General features: G+C 42.9%; 1 protein-coding gene across 1 annotated transcript in view; it reads right to left on the bottom strand.

Moving 5' to 3' along the window:
- Positions 1-20,625, bottom strand: part of pard3aa (par-3 family cell polarity regulator alpha, a) — a 315,517-nt gene that overhangs the window by 9,540 nt on the left and 285,352 nt on the right. The window contains 1 exon segment of the mRNA XM_030767365.1: positions 2,217-2,346. Within this exon segment, the coding sequence (XP_030623225.1) occupies positions 2,217-2,346 (130 nt within the window).

Below are 20,625 nucleotides of genomic sequence, written 5' to 3'. Positions count from 1 at the left end.
TTTCTAGGCTGTGATAACTGTTTATGGTCTATGTTAATATTTCTATCGGCAGGACATGCGAGGAGAACCTATCATTAAACCTCAGGCGGTGGCTGCAACCACTTCTTTTTTTTTCTTTTTTTTTCGCCTTTTCTCTTCACTGTCCCTTTTTCCTCTAATTTCTCTTTAGCATTCTCTATGGGTTGCATCAGAACTAAGGAACAGAATCTTTATGGGGAAAGTGATCAAGTGCTACAACTCAAAACTGACCAGTTTGAAAAAAACGGCCCTCTTTTCTTTTCACGCTAAGGTCACGTTCGTATGTTGTGTCCTCACTGTTCATCCAACTTGTCAACTTCAGGGCAGGAAACTTTGAGTGTTAATAAAACAGACTTCAAAACTCAGCTAAGAGGCTGGCAATGTTTTATCAAGATGTAATGTCTCCAGACTCAGAAAAATGCAAACAATCAGGCGCAATTAGATGCTGTGGACTCAGGCTTCTCTTTCTTTGGCTTTACTCTAACCAAACAGCAAGCAGCAGAGACAATGTACCAGTATTAAGTAAAGACGAGGGCTTTGATCAATCCATACAGCAAACACAGAGGCTAAGATAATGTAAATAAAGCTAGTCCGTTTCCTTTGGAGCCTGCTGGTTTAGAGTAGAGTCCAGTGACTGTCAGGATAAAGTGATTAGACCAAGGCCTTTTTGAACTACAGAACTTGGGTACATTTTTAGTGGAAATGTCAGTAAAGTTTTGGGGGATTTTGTTGTTGTTGTTGTTGTTAGTGTGGTTTTCCTGGCCAGACATTACTGAATTCATAAACTGTTGTGAATGAACAGAGTTGTTGACTATCATTATTATTAAATTAATCAAAGAGAAAAAAAAAACCGCACGTCATCATTTTTTAAAAACGGGCCACATTGTGAGAGGAATGCCCGGCCTTGGAAAGAAGGGAGATAATAAAGGATTAATCCGTTTAACACGGACCATCACAAAACAGCATGTCTCTGTTCGGCTCTTTATGAAATCTCGCCTCGTGAGGGAAAAGAGAAGGCCAAATGTGCGTTAATGGCAGGGGGGGACACGGGGGCCCATCAACCTCTAATTTAGGCAAATGGTTCTAGTCCACGAGGTAATTAGTCTGTCATCTTTTCAAATCCCCCTCTCTGCTCCATACAGGAAGTCACAGGACAATCTGCCATGGCTGTCTCCAACCATTACACAGCAAAGACACACAACTATTTGACCTCCGACCTGTAATACTACAGTTCCCAGCCAACCAGAACTGTGTATATTGTTTTAACTGGAGATAGAGATTCAGTAATGTGTAGCCTTTAACCCTGGAATATCAATGAATAAGAGCTACAAGAACGGTACATTAAAACACACACTTGGTTGTAGGTCTGACAACGAATGTGAGTGCAGAGGATGTGATTAAATGAGACAGTTTATTTGTTCTTCTGGGCAAAAATGCTGGAGCTAGAACCAGTTCAGTGCTACATCTAATAAAAACAGACAAAAAAAAAAAAAAAGAGATCGAGGATGGGGCTCACCAAACCACTAAATTCTAGTTTTACTTCATAAATACAATACAAAAGTGTTTTTTCAGTTCCAAAAGGCGAAAAAAAAAACATGCGGCGAAAAAACATAAGCTGCCTAAAATGACTCCAATCAATCACTTCTGTTTTAAACTGTCAGATTAGGAAAGGGTCATTTAAGTCACAAATTAATCTTGTTCTCCGTCGGTTTCATTATTTAATGTTTTAAATCCCAGTTGAAAAAATATCCCAGTCTTTCAGTGATAACTAGCTGTCATTCTGAAGTCCAAGCTTATCTTGTACTTATTGTACAAATATAAGATGACAGCATCCAAAAAAAAAAAGAAAAAAGAACCCAGAACAGAAAAATAAGAAGGCAAAAGACCAGAAATTGTGCAGGACGTTATTCATTCACATTCCAAAAACAGAGAGAAAAAAAAAAAAAAACAGTGTGCAATGCACAATGATGACATGCAGCCATCACCATGACAAAACTGTCCGTCATTATTAGGGACAAGTCGGGTGTAGTTGAGGGTGTTAGCATTAACAGGCGGGCCGGCGTGGTCAGCAGGCACAGTGGTGCATGCTTGGAGAGAAGGTTAGTGAAGAAGCAGGAGGAGGGCTGGGTTAGGCTGACGAGTGGAGTGAGAACAGGGAGCTGGATAGGCGATTGGCCAGCTGGGTCTTAAACACTCACCCAGGGCTGCTGCTGCTGCTCAAAACTGTAAGTGCGGCGTCGCTCATCCGGGTCCTCATCCTGCTTGGCCTGTTGGAACTCGTGTCTCAGCCGCTGTATCCGGTCATGGTTGCTAGGCGCCAGTCTGTTGCTAGGGAGCAAGAGAGAGAGAGAGAGAGAGAGAAAAGAGAAAGAGAGAGATGCAGATAAGAGATAATCACATATCCATGTTTCGCGAGTGTGGTAATGTCATCAAGTGGTCAGACCTGGACAGAGTATGGTATAATGACACAATGGATGGCAGTACATTTCCCAAACGAAGGAAAGTTGATTGTACCTCTGCTACACTGAACATCATTCATATGGAAAATTACCAGTTTGACAATGCTCGGATTTAAACATTATCCCTACTAAACATCAGCTCCATTCCTCTAAACATATCACCCAACATTATATCATGTTTCTCTGTGCATAGTTTCCCCATCCTGTACCCTTCAATGTCTACTGACTCTCGCTCATATCTGTCACACATAGTTAAAACCTCCCCAGTTCCTCACAGGGACACTCTCAAAATCTCTGTCCATTAAGCTGAATTACATGTCCAGGCACACTCCAGTGCCTTTTACATGTCTGGCCTCCGTACACATGTGCCCTGCAGATATGTGGCAGAGTGAGTGTGGCCTTGCTGAGGGAGGTCCCCAGTGAAGCATGGACAACTGAAAGACGTCCCTCTCGGCCCACGGACCCTGGGCAGGGCTCCTGTTGTTTATGGCGGGGAACAGGATGCCCATTTGTATCCCTTTCGTTAAGAGGAGTGAGAGAAGCATGTCAATAGGAATCAATACACTCTCCTCTCTCTGTGTTAATCACACTCGACTTTTATCACCACCCGTGCAGGCCGCTTCTGACAAACGCCTAATTATGATAAGACATCCAGCCTCCACAATCCTGCCCATTTATACCTCCCTTACCAGAGAGAGGGAGGGAGAAAAGGGAGGGGCAGGGGCAAGAGAGGGAGATAGATAGGTAGATAGATAGATAGATAGATAGATAGATAGATAGATAGATAGTAGATAGATAGATAGATAGATATTGATAGAGAGAGAGGGAGAGAGAGAGGGAGAGAGAGAACGAAGGTGTGTACAAACAAATTACTGCTCTACATAACAGAAAGATAGAGAGGAAGAAAGAGAGGAAGAGAGAGAGAGAGAGAGAGAGAAGCCTGAGAAAAAGACGCCTTCAAAAAGAGAAAAAGAAAACCTCCAGAGGGAGGATGGATAGATGAATAAACAATCTGATGGATGGATGATAAAAACTGAAGACACACACACACACACACGCGCGCGCGCACACACACACGCACATGGTGGGGCACTCCTCAGACCTGCTGTCTTATTTAAACCCAGAAGACATCCAACCCCAATAGTGCTCATAATTGCAGATTACAGCGAATAGGCAGCTCTGATGATAATGGGCTGCCGAGCTCCGTTGCCAATCAGCCTTCATTAAAACGCTGCTAAATCGCTTCTCACGAAGACCAAATGGAGCTGAATGAGCACAGCCGAGCCATCATGGAGAAACATCCCCATTCTGTTGTCCTACGCAGCTATTAAAATCAATTGTATTAACCATACCTCATTGAATTCCCCTTTCCCCATATGCATGTGTAGTGCTGTAAGGATCCAAAGGCCGGCCCACGTATTTGAATGACTGCACGAACAAGGTGAATTTAATTTAAATGGCCTTGCATACTCACCCGTGTCTTGCGTGTTTTTTAATCATCAGTGTAATCTCAAGTTTTGCTTCTCTGACGTGTATATCAAGACTCTAAGTTTAAAATAAGACCAAAAAAAACCAGACAAAATAAACAGAAATCATAAGCGCAAAGACCACACAGACGCAAATCAGACAAACATATGAAACGGATTCTGTTTCAGCTTCATGTGGCTGATTAATGTTAAAATTCCAGCCTCTGCCAACTGACAAATCAAGACCACACAGTGAGGGAAGTCATCCTAAGATCTTTAGTTATTCCCAGATATTTTAAACAGTAACAAGAAAAACATGGTGTCTCCTTCAAAAAGAGACAACAGAGCAGACACAGCCAAAGGGATGGAGTGAATGGAGAGACTCTATAAAAAAATAAATGAATAAAAAAGCTGACTTGAGGAACTGAATACATATGTTTTGTCTTAAATGGTGACGTTCACTGGGAGAGAGAGATGTGAGCCATGTTGTTTGGACACTTGTCGAGACGCCATCAGCTGGAGCTCTTCAGCGATGCGGTTTAAGGCAGAGGCAAAAAACACCAAATCATTCGACCATTAACGCACATCTGTGAGGAAAATGAATTTGGCCATTAGCTCTCGTAAACGTGTTATTACACATTTGGCTGCGGTTGCCGACAAGCCTGATGTCCGTGCTTGCAAGACCAGAGGAGAAAAAAAAACCCCAAAAAAAACCCACGATGCAATGACAAGGTTTGAACGGTGTGACAAAAATTGACACACACAACAAAAAAGACAAAAAAAAAGGGAAAGAAGAAGAAAAACTGGAGACAGGCAGATGCTTGCTTTGGTTCCAGTTAACCAACCAAAGAAAGGGGGTGGGGGTGGGGGGCAGCTGCCACATCAAAGCTGTGTCATTTGACTGGATCAAATCTAGACCTCTCTGCATTTCTGAGACAATGGCCCGAGTCGTGACACTACTCATCTTCCAGGCCTGTCAGGGCAGATGTTTTACGTGACCAACGGCTCCTCCGTCCATTAAGAGATGGAAGAAGGAGAAGTCAGGAGTCAGCTAGGTGCCATTAGCTTAATCCCTCTGACTCAGGCTGGCTGCTGACTCCATCACGCTGATTCCCAAACAAACACAAAGGACAAAAGTCATAAATGCTTGACCCCTGAGAAAGGTCAAAGTGACCATAAGCCAGTGAGTTTTAGAGTCTGCTTACCAGCTGAGCCCAAGCTGCAGGACAGGGACCAGAGCAATAAAACCAGTCAATGTCCACGCTTACTGTTTAATGTGTGACCTTCCCTCTTTGGGTCCAAAGTGTTCATTTACGTGAAATGGAGAGGGGTCATTTTACCACCTCCAAAACGTGGCACAACAGTGTAAAAGATGAGACTGGTGTGGAAGAAGCAGGGAAGAAAATGAAGTTGAAACAAGGTGGTGAGAAAGTAAGGTTTAGTGAGAGGGGAACTTTTTCAGAGCAGATGAATGAATTGGTGCCTGTGTGATCTGACTGGCATAGCTCTCACTCTACATCTCCTTAACACAGGGGGAAAAAAAAACCCCAAAAGCTTCGAGTTCCAAAGGGGATCTCTTTCTTTGAGGGTGACTCTCATGTGACATCCCTGGTGTTGAAACACAGTGAGAGATTAGAGCACTTGGCATGGACAATCAGGAGAAGACAGGGAAGACATGAGACCCAACTGAAATCCCAACTCATCCATAAAGACGACCCAATCCTTCAGTTTCAGGATTTTCTGAATACTTAAACATAGCCTCACACACACACACACACACACACACACACACACACACTTAGTGTGTTTGATTTCTGCTCAGCATCAGGTGTCAGCAGGGTCATAATACATCCAGACGGACATCAGTGTCAAACCCATCCAATCAAACACGAGCTCATGATACACACTATACGGCTGTAGCCCAATGTGTTGGCAGAGTGCTGTCAGATTAAAACAAATGTGCCATCAGCAAAACAATGGAGAGGGGTTGGGGGGGTGTAGGGTAAGTATATGAATAATAATGATGAAGGCTTGTGTTACCAAAACCCTCTCATGTGTCTATGGAGAAGGTTGCTCTGCATGCGACCAAACGGCCGCTTAAAAGAACTGAAGCAGTCCCAGTTTCTCCTTTAGGATGGATTCAGGGAAGGGAAGGGGGGGTAAGAAAGAAGATACAGGCTGACAGTAAAGCAATTAAAGGCAGCAGAGAGATAAAATATCCATATGTCAGAGCCTTTTAAGGAGGCAACAGATTCATTCTCCCCACACAATGAGGCTCAGTCAGTATCTGTCTGTGTGTTCCCTGACTGAAAGGTCAGAGTGACACTACCCGCTCCACCTTCCTCTACTCTCCTCTCTCTCTCTCTCTCTCTCTCTCTCTCTCTTTCTGTCCCTTGGTCCATCTCTCTCTGTCTGTCTGTCTTTTCTCTTTTCTCTCTTTCACTTACTCTCCCTTTCCATTATCTCTTTCTCTTCTCTTTTTATCCCTATCACACATCCTTCTATCACCCTCTCCCTACCTTCCTCCTTCTCTCTCTCTCTCTCTCTCCTCTCTGTGCTGAATAATGTTTCGTGTCTGTTTACTTTATGGGCTTGGGAAAGCAATTTCTCTGCGAGACAGAGGGTTATTGTAGCAGATTAAACCCTTTGAATCTTCAGTGCTGCAGAGTTGAGGATAACAGTGGACTTTCTGTCAAAGCTGCTTTGCCACACCTGTCTTATTTCACAGGCTAACGCTGACAGCAGAGAAATAACCTGTACTTAAACATTACCATCATGAAATGAGAAGAGGTGCAAAGTCATAACTGGAGTTTTTCCACTGTGTTTATAGTCTTTAGTCTTTAATATGGAGTCATAAGTCAATGTGAACTCAGGCTATATTTATAGCTCTCTAAGTTTTAATGAGGGTTTGTTTGAGTGTGTGTGTGTGTGTGTGTGTGTGTGTGTGTGTGTGTGTGTGTTATATGTGCACACTTCATTAGAGGTGTAAAGCTCTCGTCAAAGACCCTCTCTCTCTGTGTTCTCTGTCATTGCTGCTTGACCTGGCAGGTGTTGGCTGTTTGTTTGACTGAGGGCACAGGTTAAACTGAAACTAGCCACGACCCCCCCGACCTCTAAGAGTGCTGAACGGGTGAGCACCACTGCGGAATCCCAGAATGCCAATGAACGCGTCCATCAAAGAGAAGAAACAAAACCACTCCCCCCTCGCATCTTTGCCGCTGACCAATCAAAAGAGAGACCTAATCAACAGAGAATGCACGGTAGGGTTTGTGATGTTTGCCTGCAGTTTGACTGAAGGTCACAGAGCGAGTAAATGACACAGGAGCAGGAGAAAACTGTCTCTCGGGTCAAGGTTAAACATAAAGCGGATCAGGTTTGATGTCCAACATCTGTGTGACACTGGACCAAATCCTCTGGGTTTTAAAACATACGTACTGCCAGCTCTAGAGATCATCCGATGAATGCTGCTGGCTTTGTTCTCCGTCTTTTTTTTTTTTTTTTTTTAACTGTAATTTCTCAAGTCCAAAGTTTTTCTGCGATTCTCCTTTCTCTGATTGAAGTAGACTGAAATTGTATCAGATTGTCTCCCCCCCCCCCCCCCAAGATGTCTTTCTCTTATGAAGATTTTTGAGGACATCAAGAAAGTGAAGTTTGCGCCTTTGGCCATATTGCACTGACTCAAAAAAAAAAAAAAAAAAAAGCTAAAGACATATTAATTCCATATTCCTCTCTTGCCTTTCATTTTGTTTTCAAAGGCGGTCATATCAGTGGCTGGAGGCGCGGGCTTTGCTAGTATGAAGTACAGAGACGAAACAGGACAGATTAGATCTGCATTACCGCTGGTCATTTCAGAAGAAGAGATAAAAAAGAAAAAGAATTTTTCTTTTTCGTCTAATCTTCACAGGAAATCGATGCATATCTGCTAATCCGTTTGAATTCGGACACGATCAGACTTGACAGAGGCTGTTTGACCGCACATATACTCTTTCTGCTCATGTCTTTTTGTTCTTTTTCAAACTTCTTCACTTTTTTATGTCCATCTGTCTTTCTTTTCTAATGTTTTTCCTTATTGTGCTTCTGTCTTTCAAGCTCCTTCGCTTAATATTTGCCATTTTATCTCTCTCTCTCTCTCTTCCCTGGGGCGCTGGCTGTGAGGCACAGTGTGGCCTGCATTTGTTCTCACATCCCAGTGACTGACAGCTGCAGCTCAGACAAAAGGGGGTGATAATTCTGCTGGATTTATGGCCGGTGACTTCATCCACAGACCCTCTGATTGATGTGCCGATGTGCCCCCCCCCCCGGCCGTTCCCTCTCTCTCTTTCCCTCTCTCCGTGTCCCTCCCAGCCACCCTCCCCCATCCCCAGTATCTCAAAAGAGACGGTGCTCCTTAATAAGCAACTTTACTGGAGATGAGGGCCCTGGTCTCTGTCTGAAGTGTGTGCTTTTTGTCCTGCCAAACCCCTCCCCATTACACACACACACACGCACACACACACACACACACACACTCTCATCACACTCACAGGCCCCATGCTGCATGATAAAGAAGCAGGTCAGCCTGATTATAGAGGCCTTTCAGTAACCTGACGTGCGTGTGTGAGTGTGAGTGTATGTGTGTGTGTGTGTGTGTGTGTGTGTGTGTGTGTGTGTGTGCCCAGACCCCCTCTGATGTGCCCTTCTCTGGAGTGACTCCTATTGTAAGGGTGCTACACACCAGACCACGTTCCCTTATCAGCCCTCCCCACTCCCCCCAAACACACACACAGCGCAGAAAACACACACACAGCATAAAACACACACAGCATAAAACACACACAGGCCCCTAGTGAACAAGCACGGCCTCCCTACATGTGTGTGACCCTACAATCACTGCCATGCTCCCCACAGCACACACTCTCTCACACTTACTCCCTCTTTCTTCTCTTCTGTTCATGTCCTCATGTCTCCCTCTCCTTCTCTCTCTCACACAGAATCCCTCTCTTTTCATCCTTGCCTCTCTCTCTCTCTCTCTGTGTATAAGGCTTAAGAAGTGAGACAGAGGAGAGATGAGACTAAAGCCTGCAGCTGTCTGGACTTGGTGAGAAAACAAACTCTCCCCCTGCCCTGCTCCACTCCCTGCCCGGCCTCACCACTCACTCTCTCTGGTGGGAGCACGGTATCACCGGGTTCTGTGTCTTACCGTTGAGCTCTCACACTGAGACTTAGCACAGTGCTGAAAGGTACCTGGTTAACAGACAAAAGAGTACAGAATTGTGAGTTGAACACAAAGCCAGATCTCATATTAAAACTCTGGCTAATGCACTCTGAAGGTCAGCCTGAATGCTTCTGCCAACGCTCACTAATAGGTCATAATGTGCATGACCCGTATGACATTACAGCATCACCAAAAAGCAGTACATGTAACATTATGACATCATCAGAATGGTAGTGACTTCATAGAGGAAGTATGCTAATGTTGTGAGTTGTGATGGGGCATGGTTGCCATAACAACAACAACAGAGTCAGTTGTGTAATGACTATGTATGTGTGTTATGCAGCACTTAAAAAGGTACAAAAGTGTATCTAGTTGTTCTGTCACCACTTATCATATCTAAGCAATAATATATGTTGCACTTTACATACACACATTTTACATGCACACATTTAAATACATGATTCCTCACAGCTGCTGTCCAAATTGATACCGTGTACATAACCTTTAGATGAGCAGAAGGCTAACCTGGTTACGGGGACAAACCAAAGCAGCTCTGTCTTTAATCAGGCTCTTAATCTCTCATATGCAGAGAGCAGCTGGAGCAGTCAGGAGAGCCGGAGCTGAAGTGCGTCTGTTGACAGTCAGTTCCGGTAAAGCCGAGGTAAAAGACCAGGCCAACGCCAGGCCCTCTTCAATTATTCAAGCCGTCCGGCAGCTCTCTGCCTTTTCTCCCATCCCCTGGGCTATTGTAATGATTTGTATTTACTGTCTGTGGGATTAAGTATGTAATCCCTCAGCTAAACACTGGGTTTGGATGGCAAATGAACAGAAGGTACTGGAAAGGTCACGAGCGCGGGTTGCAGCTACGAAAAGCGAGCTTCAGTCAAATTAGTACTTACAATCACAAATATGCTGACAAACCGAAACACACAGACACACTCATTTACCTGTATATTTTTACATATACTCACACCCATGCACAAACACACAGATACGCACACTTATAGACAGGCAGACAGACAGACAGACAATGCAGACACAAAATATTGAAAAAGAAGACACTTGTTGTCTAGGCTACTCTTAGTATAAATATTTCAGTCAAATGAGAGGTATTTCCTGAAATCTAATCAAAACCACCATTAGATATAACACATGGTAATTCAATTTGAGTGTCAGCCATAGCTCTCTAAAAGCACATTGTTGTCTCTTGATTTTCAGGAATTCAGAGTTAAATCGAACATAACTTGTTTTAAGTATGTTTTCCAGAGAGATAAAAAATGCTGACATTGCAGGGAAAAAAAAAAAAAAAAAATCAGAAATCTAAAGTTTAAGCAGATGACCAAACCAACGTGACTGAGACTTTGTGAAAAAAATGTTTTAGGTAAATGAATTCGGTAAGAGAGAGGCGCATGGTAGGAGTCTTGCAGAGTGACAGCGGCGGAGTCCATAAAAAGAGAAATGAACTTTGAAGTTAAGGCGGCTAATCCGGGCCCATTGATTTTTGGAGGTGTTCGCATTTATCCAGAGTGGCAGTGGACTGAGACAGCATGGCTTAATGTATTCAGCCTGGTTCTGCTGGCTTAGATGCCAACGGAGCTCTCTGCGCCGCGCTTTCAACACCCAGTCCAAAGTCTGTCCTTTCCATTTACACACCTGCTCCTCCTAGAGCCATACAACGCTGATACTCATGTTATTCATTTTTAACGGACTGACTGCAGACCTAAATATAAAACGTTTCAATCTGGTGTAAAGTCCTTAAATTAGAAAACATAAAGATTATTTATCAATGGAACATGAAAGATAAAATGCATTTATTCGAAATAAAGCGACTCCACCATTATGAAAAATTTCTTCTTGTGTCGGCTCATCGGTATGTGAAATCTTTTTTTCTTTCCCCCTGACACAAATAGTGCCCCTTTGGGAGCAGAAAAGAAAGACAAAGACTGGTACAGCTCCACTGCAGTCACAGCCACTATATTGATGGACATTGAGGTACAATATTTCAAGTGTCACCTTCCTTACACAAGAGAAGAGAACCACTTAGAAGCAAAAAGAGAGACAGAGAATTTGCCAGGAGTGTCTGTCAGATATCATTATTCCCTTTAGACTGGAAGAGACCAATCCAGTCCAAGACGGGGGGAGCAGCTGAGCCAACTGTGGATGCCTAGCGGAGCGTGGACAGAACTGTATGCCAAGTCCGCTCGTTTTTAGCTGGATAAATGGGGACAAATCTGTTGGAGCCAGTCTGGGAAGCAGGGGATAAGGGCGCTAAGATTCTGTAGGACTGTAGGTTTTGTAGGGCCTCCATGTTGCTAAGATTCAGTTTCTCTCTCTCTTTCTCTCTCTCTCTCTCTCTCTCTCTGGGGCGGCGGGAGGGGGGGGGGGCATTCATGAGGATTTCAATTACGCCCCCTCTTACTCTCCTCCCCCTGTTTCTTGACTCATCCCCTGTAACTGATGACGACGCCAGTGTGACTGGGTTTTAGTTGGCGACATGCTAGCTTACACCAGCTGCACTGCTCAACTCATCAAAATACCACTGGCATTGGGTTTGAGAGGCATTACGTTGTTGAAATGAAAAATTGAAAAACTAAACAAAACCTAAACAAACAATTTTAAGATTTAAAAAAAAAAAAAAGAATGATACAAAGAAAACATTCACAAAGGCACAGTTGTCTTTGTGTGCGTTTCTTTCTGCTTTCTTACCCTCTTTTTCCTTTTCACTCTTCTCACAAAGTAGCATTTATACCTGATCAAAAGCACCAATAAGCTTTCCATTTCACTGCATGGAGCTTCTGAAAAAGAGGGGGTCCCATGAAAACTTCACTGTATGCTTAAGGCACACTATAATCATATGTGGACTAAACAATTACTGCATACATAATGAAAACAGAAAACAGGCACGAAAATAAATAAATAAACATACGAGTGCTGGATTGGCCCTGCTGTCACTAGCTTATTACACACACAGTTGACTCTGGATCTCAGGGGGAAAAACCCCCCCTGTGCCACTTCAGTCCACTTTCACAGCCCGGTTAGCCCTCATAGTGTGTGTGTGTGTGTGTGCGTGCGGGTGCATGTGTGTGTGTGTGTGCGTGTGTGTGTGTGTTTGTGTTCGAGGAGGGCTAGGTAATTCTAAAGCTACCACCAGTAGTCACTAAGACAGAAGGCCACACAATATTTGATTCCTGCTACATCATTATTTTGTTATGAGGTTGAATCCATTAGAGGGATAATGGACCTGGTCTATTTACAGTCAGGTCCACGTTAGCATTACGCTAATACGAAAAGTAGCTGAACCAGATGGCCTTACATGGGCCTTTTCCCACTATAACGAAGACTTACCTTTAAAGAAAGCTAATACACAAGAGGATATCAAATGCCACAGACACAGAGGCATCAAAAATGTCAATGACAGTTACCCAGCAGGCCATGCAGGGCCTGTAAATTATTCACATCTCTCTCTCTCTCTCTCTCTCTCTGTCTATTTCCCTGCATCACTCCTCAGTGCCGCATCACTCTCTCATCAATAATGAAGGAGGGGGAACACAGTGGGATGCCAGGCAAGGCCAAGCCAGTCACGGCCACTTTAAACAATAACAATATTGATACTGGGAGTGATAAAGCAGAATTAAAGAGACGGATCTCAGTGATTTTCTCCTCTGGGCGCAGCTGGTCTCGTGCCCCCCTCCCCACCTCCTCCTCTAAGTGCTGGAGGGGAGAGAAGGGAGAGGGCCTGGGGAAATTGAGCAGTGAGTGTGTGTGTGTATGGTGGAGAGACAGAGAGAGAGAGAGAAGAGTTTGTTTTTGTGTGTGTGTGCGTGTGTGTGTGTGCGCGTGTGTGTGTGTGTGTTTCCTCTGCCTGTTACCCAGCCTTATTGAATTAGGCTCTAGAAGAGCCCTCTTATGGGATACGAGAGACAGACGAGGAAAGGGGTCAGAGGTCACAGCCCCTGGTAATGGCCTCACAAGGGGGCGGCCAAAACAAAAAAAATAACCCTGTCCAGGGGCGTCATTTCAATTACACTATCAGCGTTGTGTAATAATCAATGGCAGGTCACGGGGTTGCCTAATATAGACAGATGGGAGTGAGCAGGAAAAAGGGGAAAAAGGAAGCTCCTAAAAATCTAACCCCACAGTACAAACAGAAATCAATTTCTACAGACCGTCCTAGTATTTACTGATATCCGACCAGCATTCCTAAAGCTGGTCAGCGCATAGCTAAGCAAAACGTCTGCTTCCATCAGCAAGAAAAGGACTGAATTATGTATGTCAGCTTATTAATGTATATCTGTAGTGTTTCAGACCAGAAGAAGCATTTCATAATTTACACAGAGGTTATTGAATTATCATAATGAGTAGTGGTACTGGACATATTGGTAGAAGAACTTGTGGTAACAGCAATATTAATAATACCGGGACAGATATTTTTATTAACTTCATTTTTGTGGTGCATCTCGTACTATAAACTCATCTCTAAGCAGTTCATATTATGAGGCCTAAAAAACAGGGCAGAGCCATACACCCAGAATGAGAAATGGGATGATATAACCACATGACGTCCATCAATAAAAGCAACAGTAAAAACGTTGAGATTGACAAGTGAGGCTGATAAACAGAAAAACAGAATGGAGATGCCATGTCAGCAGCTGATCCGCAAGCCCTCGCTTATGCTAATGCTGTAGCGGCACTGCGACCTCCGCGTTACAGCCCTCATTATCCGCGAGTCGTGACATAAAGCCGTCCTGTCAGACGAGTGATCTATGGCCGTTGCTTCTCACCATCATTATGAAGATGCCGAAACGTCACCTCTCGAAAAACTCACGAGACCTGGCGTGTGAGAGCCACAGGACGGTGGGGGGAGTGGGGGCGGTTAGCGACAGTAATCAAGGTCAGTGCCGTCTCCCGTTCATCATCCTTCAGCAGTTATCAGTCAATCATAGCTTGGTTTGGTTGTCATAATTTAGCTCTGGATCATTGCCCATGGGATCATTAAAACAGCTATTATGACTGTCAGGGCAGATCATGTGACTTCAATCATTATCGTCAATCAGGATATTCAGAGCCAAACCAAGGCAAGAAAACTCCACCCGCGACAGCTAAATAAATAGCACAGCTGTCTAAGTTTAAAGACCTAGGGGTGAAGTCTTACAGTAATGACTGACAGGTTAAAGGTACTGCCTCAAATGAAAGGTTTATCCTTTTTGTTTTTGGACTTCTCAACACTGTATTCTTACATTAAAACATCTCTAATGGAGCTTATAGATAAACACCACTGTTTAAAAAAAAACCCCAAAACTCACACACACATTCTGTCACTCTGTGAAGCTGAACTGTGTTCACTGATCCTGAGAATTAAGATGTGAGTGAGTTTAAAAGGTTTGTACATTTTTGCCAGAGTCAATGCCTGGTTTGCAGCATTACTTGGATTGTTTTTATGCAGGTCCATGAAGACCTTGTTAAATACTGAGGTGGTTATTGAAGATCAAAGCTGTATGTTTCTAGAACAGACCATTTTTAGTCCACTCCCCAGGTCCCTTTGTTCTTCATATCTCTGTTTTAGCTCTTAATTATCCCAGCTGATTGAGCTAATTGGGACCTGATGATCAGTTGATCAGTGGAATCAGGTTAGGTTGTGTAGGGCTGAAATAGAAATGGCCAGGACGGGGGAACCCTGAAGAATGAACTGAAACCCAGTGCTGTAGAAGACCAGTATGGTCCAGGTCCAGTGTTCCAGTAAAGCCCCAGTAAAATATAACCACAGTCCGTCTTTGATACAAGCTTGAAGTCAATGAGAAGAAGAAAGTAGTGGCAACTTTTCAGTGTTTCTCTTTTGTTCTGTAAAGTTGGACTCAAAACGCCTAAAGTACGATGCTCGGGAGGGATTAGAGGACTCGTCTTCGTGAGCTCAGTCTGGGCTGAGGGCCGCGGGTCTCGTAAATCCATTGGGATCGGAGCCTGTGTAACTTTAGAAGAAGTTATACGAGCAGACATTCATACAAAGAGATGATTATTTTTTTTCTCTCTTCCATAAAATTCTTTTCAACAGTCCCAAGAAGAGTGTGAGGCTGAAAAAAAAGCTAAACTTTTGAAGTCTGCAGGTGCCCTCTATACAGTGCTTGTTAGAGGAAGAACAGAGAGAGAGAGAGAAAAGTTGAGAGAAGTTGTTATCTGTAGCCAGATCACAATGTAATCTCTTCTAATCCTTCCACACAAACTGTGACGCTAAGTGAAAAGAGCGATGAGACAGAGAGAGAGAGAGAAAGAGAGAAAGAGAGAGAAATAGAGGTGAAGTTTTCAGCGCTGTGCAAGGGCCAGTCCCTGTAATCAACTTGATACACTCTGCTTCAACTCTGAAACTGGGCTGAACCATGTTATTCAACAGCAGATAGTTTTTTTTTCTTTCTCTTTTTTTCCCTAGCAGTCTAGAGACCGCTAGCTCCCTCAGGAAAACTCTCATATTCTCTATGTTTCTTTCTCTCTCTGACTCCTCTTCTTTCTCTTTCAATCGCTCTCCTGTTATGTAACCACAGCCTAAAGTCAAACGAATCAAATACATGATGATCTGGCGCTAACACACACACACACACACACACACACACACACAAACACAAACCATCACTCACACAGGAGCACGTTGCACCTTTTAAGCTACTTCCCTATGCACTCCAGTGTCCTCACTTTTATGGGACAGCTGGGGTGTGTAAACAGCTGACAAAGTGTGGAGACAAAGAAAAGGCCTAATGTGCCTTTTTATTACCCAGATGAAATATTTATATGCGCTAAAAGTGTCAAATCTGGCACCGTGGCATAAAACTCACTTAGACAGAGTGAGAAGCAGAAGAGCTTTTTGAGAGTGTACAGTCACCTCTTTAAAATGGCCATATTTAAAAATGTGACAGTGATGAGCAGAGACAAGCAGCCTGACTCTTTCTCACAGGAACACAAATGAGCCAAAGAGGATTAAATACAGCCTGTGTTGTTCACTCTTCTGCCTCCCATTAGGAGGACATAACTATGACTCCCTGCTTCCAGATGGTCACTGAGTGACCCAGCAACTGAGGGTGTTTGTGTGTGTGTGTGTGTCTGCATCTGTGTAGGGGGAAGGGTGGCAGTGAAGGAGTTACATGGGAACTTCAACATGTGTCTGAGGCCTCTAATTAAAGTTCAGTGTTTGATAATTGCTTGTGAATCTTAGAACAATGGAAAGTGTTTCGGGCTTTTGTGTTTTTGGGAAAGCTATGCTTCGCAGAAATAACAGATCATTTCCGGGTCTGACAGACATCATAGTCTAGGCAATTGATCAGAGAAGTCTTAGCCAATAGGGTGAGGGACTGGTGACGCTCTTGCCTTGGTAGCCAGGGAGTAACAGAAGCCAGATTAATTACTAAATTAAATAATCAAGACAGAGGTCCAATGGGAAGCCACAAAGCATGAATTTTTAAGGTAATTTAGTCACTGTTCATTTTTACTTTAGATCTCTTTAATTACAGTTTTGCATTTTTTGCTTTGTTTATACCCTGCTCATTGTTACCCTCACAGCTCAAAAGACATAAGCATTTGTTTGTTTTTTTGTTTGCTTTATTTTGCCATAATCAAAACAGGCGGAGTTCTACAGGGTTACATGCCAATATAGACAGGGCCGTTTTTAGTGTTTCTGCTAACAGCTTAATTTTAGCAATGCATGTAGATGAACAAAGATGAAAAGGCCAAGCCAAACAACAACAAAAATCATTTCCACGACCAGACATGCATAAATACCAGTATACTTTGCCATACTGCCAACGACCATTAAAAAGTGTATTACAAATACACATCAGATGGATAAAGATCATGCCCAGAGAAGGCACAAGCCAATATCACATGCAGATTCGATACTTTGTCAGTATACACAGGTATGTGAAGGCAGGCTCTTTATCTAAATGTGTACATATATGTGTGGAAATGAAGGAGTGACATCAGAGTGCTGGAAGCTTTTTCTGTAAGTTCTACTGACTAAAGTAAAACACCACACTCCTAGCCGACTGGATTACAGCACACATGAGCCATGAGACCTTTTTACTCTTCCTCTTTGTTATTTTTTCCCTCCTTTTCCTCATCTTCAAGAAAAAAAAAAGGAAAAAAAAGGGAAAAAAAATCAAAGTGACTGATGAGGCTTCCAAGGTAATAGTTTCCATTTTACACTCTCAAGTCTGCGAGCTGGGAGGGCGTCCAAAAGCCTTGATACATCATCACTGGTTTAAATTAAAAGCCATTATCATCTTATAACAACTTGCCTGCCACTTCCCTCAGCTTTAACCAAGGTGATCACACACACACACATACACACAAACACACACACACACTATAGGACACACACCAGCAAAAGGGACCAAACTTTGGGTGTCAGCGTGAAAGAACTAGAATTACCTTTGGAGGTGAGATGGGAATCGCATTAAGGATTCAACGTTTCCCGAATTCAAAAGGTGGTTAAGACAGCGACACTTAAAGGCCTAACAGGCGTTTACCCTCAACTCTTTTAATCCCTCTAGCAGATTGGAAGGGGAATAAAGAGAAAATCAATTTTTTGAACATTAAAGCATCTTACGTACAAGATGTACAACAGCTCTGAAAACGGCCGCCAACTTTTTCTCGCGTCTGTTTCACCAAAATCCAAATAATACGCTTTAAAAAGGTTTTATGAAATGGACTGCGTCTGACATTAAACAATAACATATTTGCCCGTCTTGTAAAGCACATAATAAGAGAGCAGGGAAATATGGATTGAGGAAAGAAAAAAAACAAAACAAAGAAATTACAAAAAAAAGAAAAAGAAAAAAAAAAAGAGATGGCAAGACCTGACTGGGCCTGAGCAGCTGCTCTGTAAGCGGCTGTGTGCCAATTGGCTGAAGCTGATGGAATGTTGATCCTGAGGCGTGGTCGGGCCAGGACGCCAGTAAAAAAAATCAAATCAATTCAGATTTCAAAGAAAATCTTGATTAGGGACCAGAGGGGATTTTCTACTCTTTTTTTATTAATTTTGGAAAGGGGGGGGCGGGGGAGGGTCCTAGATCATAGGACTTTTGATTTTTCAAGAGGAATATATTAAAAAAAAAAAAAAAAAAAAAGACCACACCATCTGTAGCGAGAAAGTTGGAGATTTGGCATGCTAGTCAGACTCTTTTGATGACTAAAGATAGGGCTTAAATATGGAAGGCTAAAAACATTTATGAATGAAATCCCTGGAAAATACACTTTTGGCAGTTACACAAAAAACTCACCATGTTCACTAATATACACTGAAGGAAAAAAAATAGAGAGAAAATCAATTAAAATCTTTAAATTCAGTAGGACTGAAGAGGAGCAAACTATGAAAATGATTTATTGTGTGAATCTGTGTCTGGCTTGTTAGAGCTGGACAGAGTGTGTGTCTCTATGTGTCTGCACACTTACCAGATAAAGAGCTCCTCCATTACTCTCATGAGGTGCGGATAAAATGTAGATTTGGAACTATTATTATTTTTTTTTTCTGTGTGTGTGGGCCATCAAGTTCGCTGTTGAGACCCCCCTCCCCTCGGCCGCTGCGATATTGGATGGTAGTAATTTCATCTCTGCCAAAGCACGATTTGTCTTTTTTTCCTTTAACATATGTCTGTATTTGCACAAGGCTGTTCTGATATTCCCCCAAGTGAGCTAGAAAAAAAAAAAAAGAATTAAAAAAAAAAAAAAAAAAAAAGCTTGTGCAGTGTAATATGCTGTGGCACGAGTGTAGCCGATCGTTCTCGACTGAGATACAGCTATTTCCATAATGCCGCTGGTCGCCTGTGGTCTTACCGTAACAGGCCAAACGAATAGACACTTAGGATCTATGAGTAACTGACACCCTGTCCTCCAGCTCTGGACACCAAGACATCATCAGTCTTTGATAGTTAAGAGGGCATCAGAAAGATCCGGAAAACCGCCGGCACGTTCACAGAATAGCCATAAACCACGATATATGGAGCGCTGGAATGAGTCGCCTACATGGCTCAATTGAATCTGAACACTTTATTGACAATGCTCCATCAGCCTCTTGGCCAATCAATGAAGAATCATCAGCTTGAACAGTGAAGGAGCTGACTGGCCAAACGCTCACCATGAAAATCCTGTCACACTCCAGCATGCTCCTGATTATATATCCCTACAGTCACAGATTTTCAACACGTTCAACAGAGACATTCATGAGGTGAACTCCTCTGATCAAGTCTACTTGGTATTCGTAACTGGGGATGTGAGTGCTTCACCATTACAGAGCCACTGAATGGCTACAGTGTTGTAATATGTAACAAAAAGCCAGGTCAGACATTTTTAAAAAATTAAAAACTTGCTAGAATGTTACACACCGTAATAGTTATGGAAGTATTACTGCATTTTCCGATCCATGTTTGTACTATTAAAACCGCTTTTTTTTTCTTTTTGTCTTTGAGGTCAGGGCAGTTTGGCCATTTTACTGCTGCGTGACTGCTTTCTGCCTGGCCTGTCACTGACCTCTGCCTGGTTCTCTTTGAGGTTGGTGGAAAGCCTAGACGCCTGACCCCAGTGTCCTATGCTAAGGCTTGATGCTACTCTGGGGTTTGTTCACCAGTGTGCTTTACACAGTCCTCCACGATTCAACCTGATTAGTGGGTCGTTGGGAAACAAAGTCACTTTATGAATAAGTAATGAAACTACCAGAGAGTGCCAACTTCCCTTTTAATTAAATTAAGTAACATTAAAAAGGTGGCTGGAAAAAAAAAAACCCAAAAAAAAACCAAAGAAGAAAAAAAAAAACAAAAAAAAAGAAGTCTCATCTTAATTTAGACTTGAAAGAGAGGCATGATCGTACCCTCCACACGGGATTAATGACTGCCATAAAAAGAGAAAAGACAACTTCCACACAGTCGCCCTTTCAAAGTCAGAGAGAGAGAGAGAGAGAGAGAGAGAGAGAGAGAGAGAGCGTAACATTATACGGTATTGGAGTGGCCTGTAGCCGTTTGGAAAGTCTTCGACCATATTGTTCTTTGAGACGTTTTTCCCCCTTTCTTTCTTTCCTCTCTCTTTCACCTCATAGCAACACACAGTGCGTATTCATCCCTGACTAAAATGGGCATTGAACACCCTCCAAAAAAGAATGAACCAAATTCAAATAAATCTTTCCATGAATGAAGATGAAAAGAAGTCCCAAACAGTAAAAGTCTGATTTATGGAGACTTGAGCGCGTTGCTAAGGGGTGTCCTGTGGCCATGGTTACTGAGTGGGGAGTGAGGTCACAATGGAGGGTCTCTAGGGCAAACTGATCAACATGAAGACATTTAACCTCTCATTGTCTGGCACAACCCAATGGACTTGCCAACAATGGAATGTTAGACATTTATTTTGAAAGTTTTTTTTTTTTTTTTTTTTAAGTGTTCCAGTATTCAAACTGATGCATCAGGACCCTTTATTAAACCCCAGAAGAGGATATGCAAAAAAAGCATTAAATATCTCAAAT

The sequence above is a fragment of the Chanos chanos genome, chromosome 3, assembly GCF_902362185.1.
Source record: "Chanos chanos chromosome 3, fChaCha1.1, whole genome shotgun sequence".
NCBI lineage: Eukaryota > Metazoa > Chordata > Actinopteri > Gonorynchiformes > Chanidae > Chanos > Chanos chanos.
The sequence above is the reverse complement of the archived record's forward strand: the minus strand, read 5'-3'. Positions and strand labels throughout refer to the sequence as shown.